At 48.2% G+C, this 17476-nt stretch overlaps 3 protein-coding genes across 7 annotated transcripts; 1 reads left to right on the top strand and 2 right to left on the bottom strand.

The window, feature by feature from the left end:
• Positions 1–695: 695 nt before the first annotated feature.
• rnls (renalase, FAD-dependent amine oxidase) lies at positions 696–4232 on the bottom strand. 5 transcript variants are annotated; one of them, XM_063482387.1, is made up of 7 exons: positions 4008–4232; positions 2865–2970; positions 2637–2779; positions 2369–2527; positions 1298–1471; positions 1044–1219; positions 696–962 (listed from the first exon to the last, which is right to left on the bottom strand). In XM_063482387.1, exons 1-7 carry the CDS (start codon positions 4123–4125, stop codon positions 807–809), a joined length of 1032 nt encoding a protein of 343 aa, XP_063338457.1. In that variant the 5' UTR covers positions 4126–4232; the 3' UTR covers positions 696–806. The 5 variants fall into 5 exon arrangements, with proteins under 5 accessions (XP_063338457.1, XP_063338459.1, XP_063338458.1 ...); XM_063482389.1 differs by having other exon boundaries at positions 2865–2987; positions 3782–4231; XM_063482388.1 differs by having other exon boundaries at positions 2865–2987; positions 4008–4231.
• Positions 4233–4656: 424 nt separating this feature from the next.
• Positions 4657–13409, top strand: lipf (lipase, gastric). Its single transcript, XM_063482386.1, has 11 exons — positions 4657–4746; positions 5272–5400; positions 7560–7671; positions 7939–8137; positions 8218–8327; positions 8413–8549; positions 8662–8808; positions 8943–9014; positions 12221–12289; positions 12386–12496; positions 12624–13409. The coding sequence occupies exons 1-11, from the start codon at positions 4708–4710 to the stop codon at positions 12744–12746; spliced, it is 1248 nt and encodes a 415-aa protein (XP_063338456.1). The 5' UTR covers positions 4657–4707; the 3' UTR covers positions 12747–13409.
• Positions 13410–13581: 172 nt separating this feature from the next.
• Positions 13582–15496, bottom strand: ankrd22 (ankyrin repeat domain 22). The gene is made up of 6 exons (XM_063482256.1): positions 15476–15496; positions 14713–14994; positions 14519–14626; positions 14355–14432; positions 14175–14273; positions 13582–14100 (listed from the first exon to the last, which is right to left on the bottom strand). Exons 1-6 carry the CDS (start codon positions 15494–15496, stop codon positions 14023–14025), a joined length of 666 nt encoding a protein of 221 aa, XP_063338326.1. The 3' UTR covers positions 13582–14022.
• Positions 15497–17476: the final 1980 nt, after the last annotated feature.

Genomic DNA, 17476 nt, shown 5'->3' with positions numbered 1-17476 from the left:
TCCACCAGCTGGACTGCACCCACCACGCCTCCACCTCAGACAACCGGCCGGTCACCTGACGCCTTAAGGTGTGGCAGATTTCACATCAAACGCTTCAACCCTAATTCCACGGGGGGGCGTAACCGTGCGGAAGGCAGCGAAACACGATCCGCGAAATCAGATCTGAAACATTTTTCTGTTTTTGTGAAGTTGGATCAAACGCAGCGTGGACAACTCGCCGTCCTCTTTCCTCCCCGTGTCCTTAATGACAGGTCCTCACACCTCAGCGTGGTCAGCTCCACCCACACTCAGCTCCACCCACACTCACTCGCTTTGTTTTGACCCAAACAGCTCGGCTCATAAAACAGCTTCGAGGTCACTGACACTCAGCTGTCAGTCACCTCCACGCCACACGGCCAAAACCCACAGAAGGTCTGAGGCGTTCAAAGACCTGCACAAACCGGAGGTAGGACCAAACACACCCGCCCTCCTCGACTCGTTCTGACCCAACAGGAGACTAAATATCGACAGTGTTTCCATGAGTGTGTCTCAGTGTTGCTTTTAAATACCTGCCACTGATAAACTGGTCCCAGTCCCAGTTACAGAACAGGGGTAACTGGGAGTTCTCCACGGCTCCATCCGGGGGCACCTGTTATTTCCCAGTGGAGGTCAGTGATTAACGAGTTTAATGTAAGAAAAAATCATTTGAAGCTGAAAATGGTTTTAACAAACTTTTTAATAACGTTAGTGAACGCAGCACAAGCTCACAAATCTGCAGTTGATTGATCGACAGAAGAAACATTGTGATTGATCAGTTTAATGATCGATCAGGCAAATTTGGCCTTAAGCACTCTGAGCATGCTCAGTGCGGACTCCACGCAGCCATCAAAGTTGGAGTGGGTGAAGGCGTCGCCGCCGCAGACAAGCAGCGGCTCGTCCAGGATGGTCATGTGACCCGGACAGTCAGGCACTGAGGTCTGCACCTGCAAGAGAGAGGGGGAGGGACTGTGAGTCAAACGCTGCATTGGGGGAGGAGTTCAGGTTACAACAAACAGATGACTCACCTGTGAGTACCGCCACTTCTGACACTTGATGCTGATTGGTTGAGGCAGGCCAGGCAGCAGCCTGTGCAGCTCCCGCAAGATGATTGGCTGGACATCCTCCTTGTCTCGCTCCAGGTGTTCCAGGCCAAAAGGGACGCCGGTATGTACGACGAGGGAGGGGCCGCGGCCCGGAGCGTCTGAGCAGGTGGACAAAAACAGTGAGCGAGATACAGGTGAGAGGAACATACAGGGGAGGAGACAGAAGACGGACACACCTGCACCGCGCTTCTTGGAGTCCACGGCGACGTAGCAGATGCAGCTGCTGTCCGTGACGTACTTTGCCCCCCAGGGAACTTTCAGGACGGCGTCGGGGGGGAAGAAGAGCGCGAGGGCGAAGCGGGACGAGTAGACAACGCCCTCCAGCTGCTGCCTCTGCTGGACAGACAGCACTGACAGACAAGGAGACATGGGCCAATCAGCAGCAAGCCCCACCCCCGAATCACCATAGAAGAACTCACCTGTGTGTGTGTGTGTGTGTGTGTGTGTGTGTGTGTGTGTCACGCCTGAAACGAGCAGACAAACATGAAAAGTCTGCTGCTGTTTCATTCTCGGCTTAGAGCTCAGAGACAGAAACAGGCTGCTGCCTCACACACACACACACACATCTAATAATAACCTGTGTGTGTATGTGTGTGTGTCAGCTCAGAGGAAATGGGCGCTGTCTGCTCTCAGCCAATCAGAGAAGCTGAAGGTGACATCATCATCTAGAAAGACACACGTGGAGCTGCTGCTGTTCTGCAGCAAGTGCCCGCACACACATGCTTGTATTTCTGTCTTTGTGAGGACAGTAGTCACTACCGAGGACCACACACACACACACACACACACACACAGTGGTGTAGTGTTGTGAAGAATCTATCAGCCAATCAGAGCTCTGGAAAGTTACTTAACATCAGAGTGTGCTGATCGTGTGTGTGTGTGTGTGTGTTTGTGTAAACTGTGGGAGCAGGAAGCAGTCAGCACCTCTTCAAAGTAAGAGTCCAGTGTTTGCGCTGCTCTAAGGTCAGCGGCTGGACTGGAAGGATCGTCCCGTCTGCCCAGGTCGACCTTTGTGATCAGAACCTCGGAGTTATTGATCACAGCGATGAACATGGGCCGTGTCTAACAGCTGGATCTTCTCCCTGCAGCCGTTGCTGCCCCCGTGTGGTGGAACGGTGTTACTGACTGAGACGCCACACCTCAGATCTCACATTCATGTCTGAGTCCCATGTTTAACAAGACGTCATTTTTTTTTACCTCATAATACATACGTGTGTGTGTTTCCTTGTGTGTTCTGGCCGTCTTACATTGTCCCAGGTCTCCCTGCAGCTGCAGGATCTGAGGGACCGGCATTGTCAGGACGACGGCGTCAAACGTCTCGCTGGCTCCTGCCTTCCTCTCGACCTCCCACGATGCACCACGGCGATACAGGCCGGTCACGTGATGCTCAAGGAACAAATTGGCTCCTGACACACAGACGAAGACTCAATAAAGTTTAATTCCAACTGAATCAGAGTCAGCTTGTGCATTTCAGGTGAATCTGATTGGACAGTTGACCAACAGGTGGACGTTTACCTGACTGTGACAGGAAGTGCTTGACGATGCTGCTCGTGCCCAGTGGCGTCACGTAGTTCTCGGTGCCCTCGTGGTCCTTCAGACCTTCGATGGGACAGTCGAGGGGCTGCAGGAGGCCCGCAGACAGGAGCTCAGAGTAAAACCTGCACACGCACACGCACGGTCAGCCTGCCTGAAGCCCCAGCTACAGAGGCGTACTGGCCCTTTAAGGCGACAGGTGTGTGTTACCTGTGGTGGGAGCAAGCATAGGTGGGCGTGGCTGAGATGTACTGCGCTCCCAGATCAGCCGATTGAGACGAGGCGTCGGGAGCGCGGCTGGTGGACATCCTGCCGCCTGCACACAGACTCACACTGTTCCACACATTTTACTCTCTCAAACCACCAGCCACTTTATTAACTGCTCGTTAACACAAATGACTAATCAGCCAATCACGTGGTAGCAGCTCAGTGCACGCAGACAAAGCTTTTATTGAACATAAAAAAACAAACAGACGGCTGTCGCAGGTGTAACTATCTGCAATATCAAAGATGAATATATGAATAACAAAAATACACAAAACGAAAGGAGAAAAAAAAGTGTTATATAATGAAATGAATTTATAGCTGATCCATTCTGAACATTATCCCGTCACACCTTTGTGTTCTATAGTGGCTGCAGACAGCTTTACTCACCTGTGACTCTGGAGCTCTGAGAAAGTGTTTACGGTTTGTAATGCAGTCGGAATTTAGTGTTTTTTAAAGTAAAGTGGGGTCATCAGCCAGTGTGTTTATTATTCAGGGATATCCCGTGACATGAATCCCGTCTGTAGGTGAATGTGATGGCAGACAGTTCATGACAGGCGGTTTTATGATGTTCAACACAATCAAATTACACAAACTCCCAAATAAACCAGATCTGCCTTCATCATGTTGTTATTCATCAAAACCTGATTATGGGTGACAGCCCTCTTTTTAATCTGGCAGCTGGAATTTCATCATCTGTTCAAACTGAGCCTCAGGATGATGAAGATGATGTACACGAAGAATTACAGGGGGTCTGACCTGGCACCAGTGTACCTAATGAAATGTCAGGTGAGTGTAAACAGATGCTGGTGGAAGTTCCTGTTTCTGTTACAGGTGAGGGTGTCTGTGGGGATGACAGCTACCTGCTATATACTGACGTCATTCGCCCTCAGCAGGTGACAAACTCGTGCTATAACGTTATTTGCACAAAGTGACGTATGAACACTGATCACAGCCGAGCCGAGTTACAGAGGAGGCTTCTCTGGTACAAAAACGCGTCACTGATGTTCTGCGGCGTGTCCGTCTTCCCGTCACGGCACCGGAAACGGAAACTGTGCAGTTTCATGAACGGACTTCTGTCTGTCTCACCTGCGCCCCTCGCTTTGTCCCACACCACAATCCGAACCGTGTTCTGCAGCTCTCTCCTCAGCAGACATGCGCACAAGCTGCCCGTCAGGCCCGCTCCCACGATCAGAACCCGGGACATGTTAGCGCGCGAACCGAGCCAGGCTAAACCTGCAGAGACCGGGTCCGAACGAGTTACGAAACCGACACACAGAAGGACGAACAAAAACTTTCCCGGGGTCAAACGGAAACAACTGCTGCACATCCGGATAGAATTTCAAAATAATCACAGAAAACGTTTAAAGCGTTTCTGCATCTACACGACATAAAATACGACAAAAAGTGTATTAAAGGTTCATGTGAAATAAAATCATTACAGTCCATAACACTGTTCACGGTTTAATTAAAATAATACATGTAATACATATTTACCACATATTAAAACTCTTTAACGCTGAAGAAAAATGTATTTTAATATGACTGAAAACAACATTATCATTATTGTGATTTAAAATGTAGAAATAAAATGAGTTAAATATAAATGAATTAATATATGGAATTTTAACAGCTTCAAACAACACAGGTTACTATTTCCGGTCTGATCGTCTGAGCACAAACGGTTAACACCTGAGTCCTGTTTCTGGCCAGCAAATCACAGAGAGACTCTCTCATGACGTCACGGAGGCAGATAAAAGGGTTAAGCAGAAGAAGGCGCAGTCAGCTGATGATCGGAGACCTCAGAGAGAGATCGGCGCGAGGACAGGTGAGTGTGACCGCTTCTTAGCGTCATTACCTGATTATTAGAACAGCCGTCAGGACCGAGAGGTTTATGGGGACCAGAAAGTGAGTTCCGGTGTTTAAACTGCTGTAAATGCCAAACTGATCGCTAACATTACGTCATGAATTTGGCTGCAGCTGCTCCATTCTGCACCTGTATAACGATCTAGTAGAAAAGCGCAGTATAAGAAGCAGTCCATATGACGTCATTCTGAGCCAGCGGTCCAGTCAGAAGGTGCCGTTTATGCACGCAGCAGCTCAGACTCTCTGATCACATGCTTCTGTGATTATTGATTATCACAGATCAGCACACACAGTCATCAGACTGAATCTGACCACGTGATCCTCACAGCAGAGTCTTCTTCTTCTTCCTTTTCAAATCAAACAGGAATCAGTTTTATTTGAACCAAAGAAGAAGGAAAAATTCTTTCTTTTCAGTGAACCACGAACGCACCATCCTGAAACTGTGTGTGTGTGTGTGTGTGTGTGTGTGTGTGTGTGTGTGTGTCAGACCATGCTGTGTGTGTTGGTGTGTGTGTTGTTTCTCTCGGCTCTCGTCCACAGCGGGCCAGCCGTCAGCAGAGCGTGGCGCTCCGATGACCTGCAGCAGGAGCTGGACCCTGAAGTGGACATGAACATTGTAAGTTTTCATCACCTTTGGAACATTTGGTCGTGTCCAAATTCATGGGCTGCATCCTCCTGAGGCCGCATCTGTAGGCTGATTACGTCACAGCGACGCGCTGTGTAAATCGGTTTGGCTGAGATCAAAGTTATAGTTTTCACACAGCTGAATAAACATCAAACAGAAAACTGATTAAACAGAAGTGTGAGATGGTCGAGAGTTTACGCCAGTGTCCTGTTATATTTTAGATAGCAAGGAGCAGACGGCCGAGTTTATTAAACTCCACCGAGACAGCGGTGACGCAGATCTGAAGGCTAGATTGTCCAGTTTCACAGCTGCTCACTTCCGGCCTACCCGACCTTCTGAGGACCCGGCCCACGTAGACCGCGAAGGCCGGGTCCTCAGGAGGATGCAGCCTATAAATTTGAACACGACCTTTAAGTGAACCTCTGACACAGGAAGCTCTAAACCTGCAGTTCCTCCAGCGTCCACCGGAGGCTCCAGTAGTCAGTCTCATAGACTCCCATGTTAAAACTTTACTTCCTGTCTGTGGCGTCCGTGCTGGCCGGAAGCATTTCAGTCGCCATGCTGCGATGCGTTCAGGTTCTCTGCTCTGCTCGCTGCTGTTTGTCTCAGAAACTTCATTGAAACAGTGTAATTGTTAGAGCAGCGTGCACTCTGACCTCACTCTGACCTCATCATTACAAACCATGTTTAATATGAACGCCAACAGCAGGAACGGGAGCTTCATGGCATGAAGTGAGGAAAGGGTCTGCGGGTGTCTCCAGGATGTCACTGTCATCTCTCTGTCCTTTCACAATAAGAGCCCTGACTCTTCGCACAGTGGCCTCGGTTGATGGACTCTGAGCGATGAGCTCAGACTGTTTGTTCAGTGCAGTCGCTGAACTCTGACCGTCTGACTCATCAGGCTATATGAAGGCATCAGCTGTAACTGTTGACCCATGACCCTAGGTTACCATAGCGATATGGATATGAAAATCTCCTCGTGATGTCCTGACAGAAATGACTCGGTGTGAGCGCCGTCTCAGATTCGTGTCAGAGTCAGTTTGTAATGCTGACTTTGACAAACGCTCGCAGCATTTCTGTGTAACTTGGACACTCGGGACCTGGCGTCATCACGTTGTCATACAGGTGAGCTGTTTGTACTGAAGCCTGCCTTCACCTGAGCTGTCACACACACCTGTAACTCTGAGGAAAGAATCAGAGAGATGCAGCTGATGGAGCTGAGAGCAGCGTGGAAGACCTGACGAAGACTCCCTGACCTTTGATTGGTTAAAGGTGAATGAGCTGGTCTCTGTGCTGCAACAGAAACACGCCTTCATCAGGTAACCTGTAACTTTGCACCTGCAAACCGCCACGCTGGTCTGCAGGGCTTTCAGCTTGAAGGAAGTTTAACTAAAGTTTCACAGTAAGTGGAACGTAACCAACCAATAACTGATAATCTCTGCGACTGTGCATTGATTGGTCAGTCACATGACTGCAGCTCTTGCATTTTAGACAAAGTAAACTTTGCAGGTCACGGGCATTGAGATTGCACAGGGTCTTTTATTTTGAAATTTCACAGGGTTCTCTCAGCTGTTTCTGACTCTAATTTCACATTCAGCGGATACACTGCAGCGTCGTAACATCGTTTAAAACAAGCAGCGTCCTGCAGTGCACTTGTGTTAACGGTCAAATAACCTGAGAAACGAGACGAGCGCCAATGATCTGAGAGACAGGCTGACGGCTGGTATCCAAGGAGACAGCTGATATCCAGTGAACATCTCGGCCCACATGTTACTAAGCCCCGCCTCCCCACACAGGGAGGGGAAGTTTTTCAGAGAATGAACTCCAGCACTTGGACCCGGGTCCCAGGTGACGGGTCTTTGATTCCCACATCACGGTCTCGCAGGCACAGCGTCAGGTCATGTGATGTGTCGTGTTGATTCCGATTTTTTTCTCTGCTCTGTAGTTTTATTTTTAGACTCGATCAGAGTTTGAAATGATCCGGTTTCAGCTCCTCCCCTTTTAAGTCATCCTTCTTCTGATTGGCTCTCAGGGATTACCTGCACTCACACTGACCTCACTGTTTGAAACGTCCACATTAACGCGCGTGCGCGTGTGTGTGTGTGTGTGTGTGTGTGTGTGTGTGTGTGTGTGCGTGCGCGCGCATTCAGACGGAGATCATCCGGAGGTGGGGTTACCCAGCAGAGGAGCACCAGGTACTGACGGAGGACGGGTACATACTGGGCGTGAACAGGATCCCGCGGGGACTGAAACCCTCCAAAGGTCAGGCGGAGGCTCTTCCTCCTCTGTGAGCACATTTGGCTACGGTGCAAACAGGAAGTTTTGCCATGTCATCGAGCTTCACTTCCTTTTTACAGCAGTCCTGATGAACTTTGTCCTGAAGTGATTCACGTGATCTTTCACCTACATTCACTTGACCTTCCTCTTCTCCCTTTAACGTCACGCTGGCTCTGAATCCAGATGTGGCTCTGTAGAAACTTGCCGCCTGTTCCCGGCAGGTTTGATTTGACGGTTTGTGGTGTCCTGCAGGTGTGAGGCCGGCGGTCTTCCTCCAGCACGGTCTCCTGGCTGCAGGCAGTAACTGGATCACCAACCCGCCGACCTCCAGCCTGGGCTACGTGCTGGCGGACGCGGGCTACGACGTGTGGATAGGAAACAGCCGCGGAAACACGTGGTCCAGGAAACACCGCACGCTGAGCCCGTACGAGGACGAGTTCTGGAGGTTCAGGTACCCGCCCCGCGATCCTTTCACCTGCGCAGGTGTCAGAGAGCATTAACATGACAGAGCTCTGGTGTTTGTCTGTGCAGCCACGATGAGCTGGCTCTGAAGGATCTTCCAGCTGTGGTCGACCACATCCTGAAGGTGACGGGCCAGGAGCAGATCTTCTACATTGGACACTCTCAGGGAACCACCATAGGTGCTTTTACTTTGAACTGCGGAGGTCCTGGTTTCTGTCCCCAACAGGCTTCCGTACATGGAATTAATCTTCTCTTCGTTTCCAGCATTCATGGCGTTCTCCACGCTGCCAAAGCTCGCCAGCAAGATCAGGCTGTTCTTCGGATTGGCTCCTGTGGCCACTGTCGCCTTCACGGGCAGCCCCATGACCAAACTGTCCTTCCTGCCCGACGCCGTCATCTGGGTACGAACCAGTCACGTGACCAAACGGCTGGTCGTGTTCTCGGTCGTTCGCCTGATCGCCGTCACATTTACAGAGTCAATACGCTTTGTTTTGTTTCTTGTTGGCCCTGCAGGACCTGTTTGGGAGGCGGGACTTCCTGCCCCAGAGCGCGATGATTAAATGGTTGGCCGAACACGTGTGTGCGAAGCATCTTCTCAGCGAACTGTGCGGGAACATCTTCTTCGTCCTCTGCGGCTTCGACGAGAAAAACCTCAACATGGTTCGTGTGTCGCTGGGAAGCAGGTGGTGACCAAACGGGCACGCCTGGACTTTAATCAGAAATCAGAAATTTTCTGAAGATAATTAGAGTCACAGAGAGCTGTTTGTGATGAAGACCACATGACTGTGTTTCAGACTCGGACTCCGGTCTACACCACTCACTGCCCCGCTGGGACCTCAGTCCAGAACATGATCCACTGGGCCCAGGTAACACACACACTCATACCTGCCTGTGAGCACATGTGGGGACCTTGATGTTGCTCTGCAAATACAGCCCACAGTGTGTCCACAGTGTGACCTCATGTCACCTGTTGGTTTGTGTTTAATGTTTTTAGTTCAGTAAACATGAGCTCATTTGAATATTTAGTTTTGTTCTTTGAGAAATGCTCACACGGATTATTATTCATTGCTTTTATTATTGATTGGCTGAACCTGGGTCACATGACCCTGTTTTATTCAATTCAATTCAATTTTATTTATATAGCGCCAAATCACAACAAAAGTCGCCTCAAGGCGCTTTATATTGTACACTAGATCGCACAATAATAAATACAGAGAAAAACCCAGCAGTCATATGACCCCCTATGAACAAGCACTTTGGCGACAGTGGGAAGGAAAAACTCCCTTTTAACAGGAAGAAACCTCCAGCAGAACCAGGCTCAGGGAGGGGCGGGGCCATCTGCTGTGATTGGTTGGGGTGAGAGAAGGAAGACAGGATAAAGACATGCTGTGGAAGAGAGACAGAGATTAATAACAGGTATGATTCAGTGCAGAGAGGTCTGTTAACACATAGTGAGTGAGAAAGGTGACTGGAAAGGAAAAACTCAATGCATCATGGGAATCCCCGGCAGCCTACGTCTATTGCAGCATAACTAAGGGAGGATTCAGGGTCACCTGGTCCAGCCCTAACTATATGCTTTAGCAAAAAGGAAAGTTTGAAGCCTAATCTTAAAAGTAGAGATAGTGTCTGTCTCCTGAATCCAAACTGGAAGCTGGTTCCACAGAAGAGGGGCCTGAAAACTGAAGGCTCTGCCTCCCATTCTACTTTTAAATACTCTAGGAACAACAAGTAAGCCTGCAGTGTGAGAGCGAAGTGCTCTAATAGGGTGATATGGTACTACAAGGTCATTAAGATAAGATGGGGCCTGATTATTTAAGACCTTGTATGTGAGGAGCAGGATTTTGAATTCTGGATTTAACAGGAAGCCAATGAAGGGAAGCCAATACAGGAGAAATCTGCTCTCTCTTTCTAGTCCCTGTCAGGACTCTTGCTGCAGCATTTTGGATTAACTGAAGGCTTTTCAGGGAGTTTTTAGGACATCCTGATAATAATGAATTACAGTCGTCCAGCCTGGAAGTAATAAATGCATGAACTAGTTTTTCAGCATCACTCTGAGACAGGATATTTCTAACTTTAGAGATGTTGCACAAATGGAAGAAAGCAGTCTTACATATTTGTTTAATATGTGCATTGAAGGACATGTCCTGGTCAAAATGACTCCAAGGTTCCTCACAGTGTTACTGGAGGCCAAGGTAATGCCATCCAGAGTAAGAATCTGGTTAGATACCATATTTCTAAGATTTTCAGGGCCGAGTACAATAACCTCAGTTTGATCTGAATTAAGAAGCAGAAAGTTAGCAGCCATCCAGGTCTTTATGTCTTTAAGACATTCCTGCAGTTTAACTCATTGGTGTGTGTTACCTGGCTTCATGGACAGATAGAGCTGCGTATCATCTGCATAGCAGTGTAAATGTATGCTATGTCTTCTAATGATGCTGCCTAAGGGAAGCATGTATAATGTAAACAGAATTGGTCCTGGCACTGAACCCTGTGGAACTCCATAATTAACCTCAGTGTGTGAAGAGGACTCTCCATTTACATGCACAAATTGGAGTCTATTAGATAGATATGATACAAACCACTGCAGTGCAGTACCTGTAATACCTACAGCGTGCTCTAATCGCTCTAATAGGATATTATGGTCGACAGTATCGAACGCTGCACTGAGGTCTAGCAGGACAAGCACAGAGATGAGTCCACTGTCAGAGGCCATAAGAAGATCATTTGTAACCTTCACTAAAGCTGTTTCTGTGCTGTGATGAGCTCTGAAACCTGACTGAAACTCTTCAAATAAGCCATTCCTCTGCAGATGATCTGTTAGCTGTTTGACAACTACTCTTTCAAGGATGTTTGATATGAAAGGAAGGTTGGAGATTGGCCTATAATTAGCTAAGACAGCTGGGTCTAGAGATGCTTTTTAAGTAAAGGTTTAACTACAGCCAGCTTGAAGGCCTGTGGTACATAGCTGATTATTAGAGATAGGTTGATCATATTTAAGATTGAAGCATAAATTAATGGCAGGACTTCTTTGAGCAGTTTTGTAGGAATGGGGTCTAAAAGACACGTTGATGGTTTGGAGGAAGTAATTATTGAAGTTAACTCAGAAAGATCAATTGGAGAAAAAGAGTCTAAATGAACACCAATGGTACTGAAAGTAGCTGTAGATAATATTACATCTGTGTGATGATTATTGGTAATTTTTTCTCTAATGATTAAAATTTTATTTGTGAAGAAGTTCATGAAGTCATTACTAGTTAACGTTAAAGGGATGGTTGGCTCGATGGAGCTCTGACTGTTTGTCAGCCTGGCTACAGTGCTGAAGAGAAACCTGGGGTTGTTCTTATTTTCTTCAATCAGTGACGAATAGTAAGATGTTCTGGCTTTGTGGAGGGCTTTCTTATAAAGCAGCAAACTATTTCTCCAGGCTAAATGATGATCCTCTAAATTTGTGACACGCCATTTCCTCTCCAGCTTACGAGTTATCTGCTTTAGGCTACGTGTTTGAGAATTATACCACGGAGTCAGGTACTTCGGATTTGAGGCCTTAGTTTTCACCGGAGCTACAGTTTATATTTAGTACACTATTATTGGTACTTCTGCAGCACGGTGGTTAGCACTGTTGCCACACAGCAAGAAGGTCCTGAGTTCAATTCCACCATCAGGCCGGGGTCTTTCTGTGTGGAGTTTGCATGTTCTCCCCGTGTTTGCATGTTCTCCCCGTGTTTGCATGGGTTCCCCCCGGGTACTCCGGCTTCCTCCCACAGTCCAAAGACATGCAGTTAGTGGGGATAGGTTAATTGATTAATCCAAATTGCCCATAGGTGTGAACGTGAGTGCGATTGGTTGTCTGTCTCTGTGTGTTGGCCCTGCGACAGACTGGCGACCTGTCCAGGGTGTACCCCGCCTCTCGCCCTATGACAGCTGGGATAGGCTCCAGCACCCCCCGCAACCCTGAAAAGGATAAGCGGAAGCAAATGGATGGATGGATTATTGGTACTTATTTTTGTAGCTTTCATTCTGCTCTGGTGTGCCTGTACATGGGGCAGGTGTTAATAAAGTTTCCTGTATTCAGGCCGTCCACACAGGAAGACTGATGGCGTTTGACTTCGGAGCAGCAGGAAACATGAAGCACTACAACCAGGTGAGTCCACAGCACAGCAGGGACTCCTTCAGACTCTGAAACGTCAACCGGTCCCTCGTTTACGGTCTCCGTGTCCTCCCTGTGTCCCCTCTGCAGTCCACTCCCCCCGAGTACCGTGTCCAGGACATGAAGGTTCCCACCGCTCTGTTTTCAGGGGGACAGGATACGCTGGCGGACCCAAAAGATGTGGCAGTCCTCCTCACTCAGGTGAGCATTACCTACGAGCTTTATTCACATTAGGCGATGATGGAGTACGGCGGGGGCGTGTCCTCGAATCTGATCATTAATGAAACAGGAGGAGAGGCCAGCCCGGATAACAGCTGTGTGTCTGCAGGTCCCTAACCTGGTGTACCATCAGCACATTGAGCACTGGGAACATCTGGATTTCATCTGGGGGCTGGATGCTCCAGAGCAGATGTTTCCTGCTGTGCTGAAGCTGCTGCAGGAATACCGATAGAGGGCGAGAGCAGCGGACGCTGCCCGCCGCAGCGCGGACGCCGCCCGCCGCAGCGCGGACGCCGCCCGCCGCAGCGCGGACGCCGCCCGCCGCAGCGTGGTTTATGGTTTTATGGAGACTGAGTTTTGACACTTCTTCCTGCAGCAGGCTGTTTCTGTCCCGCCCTCCCTGCCTGGACCTGTCATATCACCTGCAGCTTTAAAGGCAATCGAAGCACGCTGCTGCATGTTTAAATGAACAGTCACTCTGAAGCGTTTTCATGGACCGCGTTCTCCTGCAGTTTGACTCACTTCACACCTGGCGGGTGTTCTGCCGGGAACCAACGAGAGAGCAGCGTTGTCACGCCTCAGGTAACTATTTGGTATCACAATCTAACGATCAGCGTGTGAACAGGTCGCACGGCGAGCCCCGGGGCGCTCTGCTCAGAAGCAGCACGTCGGGTTGAATCTGTAGGAGCAGAGCTGCGTGTTTGTCAGTGTGGCTGCTTTTTACTACTTCCTGTTTTTAGCACCGAGACACTCGTCCTGAGGACAAACTGTGAAAATGTGGATGTGAGAATAAGAAGTGAATCTGCAGTTTCAGTCACCTGTGAGCGTTTTTTAACTTGCTGTGAAACCATTTTTACTCATTATGATGATGTTTCCTAAATAAAACCATTTTACAACCACAGCTTGTTTTCATTCCTCCTTTTTTGTCTGACAGCTCTTAATTTGAAAGTTTGAGTAGTCGTGACCTTTACCATGAAAGTAAAACAAACAGCTGGAGAGAGTTTCAATGTAGTTAACCAGTTTATTCAGAAATAAAAATGTTACTTTGAAATGTTTCATCACCCGCTTCATTTCATGTTGACACTTTTATTATTATACCTGTTCATGTAACAGTCCCAAAGCACACCTCTGCTGACAGTATAAGAACTACAGATAAACAGCTAGCTCTCAAATACTGTTGCCTAGCTTAGCACAAAGATTAAAAAATGAGGCAAAGCTATTAGCAAAATGTAACGTAAAGATGGGGCGAGAGTTTCTAAAGGTTTTTTTTTCTTTTTAGTTAATATTTACAACATTCAGTAAATTTTATGTCTTACACAACAAGAAAAATGACTGTTAGCCTAGCTCAGTACAAAAACTGGAAGTGGAAACTAGCTTGTAGCCCGACAGGTGAGTGGTTAGCAGAGAAAACGCTGCATGCTAGGAGGTCTCTGAGATGCTAGCATTGTCAGCATAGAAGGCGAAGGAATCGAGTGTGGCGCCCCCTGCTGTCCGCGTGAATGAAAACTTCATTCGGTCTTCCTCAGCATGTTGATGATCTTTTGGAGCTTCAGTCTGGTGGCGATGTCCAGCGGGGTTTCTCCGTTCTGTAAAAGCAGACACACGTGTTATCAGGTCATGGAAAGCGTCTCGCCACGGCGTGCTGCGTGTCTGTACGCACGTTATTCTTGATGTTGGGTTTGGCGTTTCGTTGCAGCAGCAGAGGAACCAGGCGATGACTTTTTCTCTCACAGACGTAATGAAGAGCCGTGTTCCCCTTCTGCACACAAAACACCTTTTTACTGTCAGGAAGCGGCCTGAGATTTTCAAATTAAACCGCGTTAAGCTCCTGTTCACGCACGTAGTCGACAGCGTCGACACTGACGTCAGTGCTCAGCACGGCCTCCATCAGAGCCACGTCCTTCCTCTGTTTCTGCAGCTGCAACACAGAAACACCTGTGAGCAGATCAGACTGTGCTTTACCTGTATGATGTCACGCTGAGAGAGACTGCTGATTGGCTGTACCATGATGAAGTATCCGAGCAGCAGGATGGGCATCAGGATGGCGATCATCAGATAATCCAGCAGTGAGAACGTCCTCTTGGAGGCATAGTGGAGACACGTCCTCTGTTTCTGATGTGTGACACACACACACACACACACACAGATCAGTAACACAGCTTGCTAACCAACATGATGACATCATCAGGGAAAGGCACCTTATTGGTCAGCTGGCTGTTGGCCTTGTTGTCCAGCAGGTATGTGACCGCATTCAGGTGACCGTGGCGGCAGGCAGCAATGAGGGGTGTGTCCCCGGTGTGCACCTCCTGAACATTCAGGTGGGCGGGGTCATTTTTCAGGAGGAAGTACAACTTACGGACGTCACCCTCGTACGCCGCCTGGCAGGCCGGCTGAGGAGGAAGAGGAGGAGTTACATGAGTTAAGCTCCGTGTTATTAGCTGATCAGGAACAGCCCGGTCCGTCCAGTTTTCCGCTCCTATCTCACTCACTCAAGCTCCTCCCCTTTTAAGACCGCTTTCTTCTGATTGGCTGATTCTCAACATGTAAAAAATTAGATCTTATTAGATATTATTATTATTATTATAATTTCAATAAAACTATTGTGTAACATTTGCTATCATATTCTTGATCTTGATTTCTTCTCATTTTCCTGTTTTTGGTAGTTTTCTGTAATATTTGCAGTCATTTTCCCGCAGTGTGTTGCTGTGATATCCTTGCAGTACTGCAGTCATTTTCGTGTCTGTCTTCATATTTGTTGTCGGAGTGACGCCAGGTCATTAAACTTCTACCTGTCTGTTTGTTTCAAGTGAAGCTTTACCTGAAACTCAGGTGTGTGCGCGTGCACGAGAAATCAGCCCGAACCGGAAGAGCGCGCATGAGCCTTTCGGAGTAAAAGAGTTAAAACGAGGATTAAACATGTTTGTTTAGCAGAGAAAAGAGGGAAACAAAGCGCGCTCTTACCTCCGAGTAAACGATCCCCATGACGGCACGAACACACCTGAGCACGTCACGGTCCGATACGTCAGCAGTAACACATCAGAATCCATTTTCAGAATAAGAGTCTCTTTGCTGTTTCACTTCATTCAGTTTATTACTAAACACACAGAACACGTAGCTGAGTCCGAACGGCTTCCTGTTTCCACGTGACACTCGGAGGGCGCGCGCGTGATCTCATGTGGTCTTTTCTTCCCAACAGAGGAACTTTTGCTTCATTGTCAGACCCGGTGCTTTTATTTTGTAGGCCGCAAAAAGAACTTTGTGTACTTTACCTGCTGATGTTGAGACATCAGAAAGAGCCCGAGGCTCAAAGGAGGAGGAGCAGGAGGAGGAGCAGGGAGAACAGACAGGCAGGTAAACTCAGAGCATCACGAGGCGGGATGAATGTTTTTATATGACATCAAACTTGAAAACATCTGCAGTGATGATCAGAGTCTTGATGCATTCTCAATCATCCAGGAAAGTAAATCTCAACAGTTGATTCTGTTCATCTGGACGTAGCGTTTTGTGGGAGAAATGTTTCGTCACTCATCCAAGTGACTTCTTCAGTCTCAGCTGACTGCAGGTTTCCCCAAATCTTTGATGTGTCGGTGGACCAACACATGAAATTCACCAGGGAGGATATGAAAAGTGGCAGGTTAGCCTTCTTAGACTGTGAGATTTCCATCAGTAATGGGGGACATCTAAAAGCTGACGTGTACCGTAAACCTACACATACGGATCAGTATCTAAGGTTTGACTCTCATCATCCACTGGAGCACAAACTGGGTGTCATCAGGACGCTACAACACAGAGCGAACACCATCCCCACTGACAGCGGCCAGGGAGGCAGAAGAACAGCACATCAAGTAGGCCCTGAGTAAATGTGGTTATCTCAGCTGGACTTTTGTCAAAGCTGGAAAGGCACCTAAAGAAAGCTCCAGCCGATCCAGGAGAGAAGGACAACCACTGACTAAGCGAAAACCTGTAGTGATCCCGTATGTGTCAGGAGTATCGGAGCAGTTGAGACGCATTTTTTCTAAACACCGGGTCTCTGTGGCTTTTAAACCCCAAAACACGCTGCGCCAAAAACTGGTCCACCCCAAGGATCGGGTCCCCCGACACAAACAGAGTAACATAGTGTACGCTGTTAAGTGCAGGAGGATTGCCAGGATTTATACATCGGGGAAACCAAACAACCTCTGGCGAAGCGGATGGCACAACACAGAAGAGCTACCTCGTCAGGCCAGGACTCTGCAGTCTATTTACACCTACAGGCCAGTGGACACTCTTTCAATGATGAGGATGTACACATCCTGGACAGGGAGGAACGCTGGTTTGAGGGCGGAGTCAAGGAGGCCATTTACGTGAAAAGGGAAAGACCATCTCTGAATCGAGGAGGGGGCCTAAGGGTTCATCTGTCACCATCTTACAATGCTGTGATTGCAGCCATTCCCCAACTCTCTGTGAATGCTACTCATGGCCATTGATCAGTGGTTATTGATCAGTGGTTGTTGATCAGTGGGTTTTGGTCAGTGGTTGTTGATCAATGGTCATGGGAATTTGCATAATTAAGATTAAGGAACTGACCTCCCAGCCCATTGTTCCTTCAGTGGGCTGGTTTCAGTCATTATGCAAATGTCCTGTTTATAAGATTGAAACCTGCAGTCAGCTGAGACTGAAGAAGTCACCTGGATGAGTGACGAAACGTTTCTCCCACAAAACGCTACGTCCAGATGAACAGAATCAACTTTTGAGATGATCAGAGTCCAGAAGAGAGAGATAAACATCCGCACACACCTGATCACAGGTGCTCTCAGACCCTCGCTCTTCACCACTCCACTTCCGGTGAGACCCGCTGTGATAAAGGCAACATGTCGAGCTTTAAAGCAGCTCTGCTCAGAAACATTTGAAACGGTGTCCTTTATTCTGAAAGGGTCTCACCTGCTGTGCTGAAGGTGTTTCGGATGGTTTCTGTTGCTGAGG

This window comes from Pelmatolapia mariae, linkage group LG8 (genome assembly GCF_036321145.2).
Source record: "Pelmatolapia mariae isolate MD_Pm_ZW linkage group LG8, Pm_UMD_F_2, whole genome shotgun sequence".
In the NCBI taxonomy this organism is placed as follows: Eukaryota; Metazoa; Chordata; class Actinopteri; order Cichliformes; family Cichlidae; genus Pelmatolapia; species Pelmatolapia mariae.
Note: the sequence above shows the minus strand (reverse complement) of the source record. Positions and strands in the feature narration are given on the sequence as shown.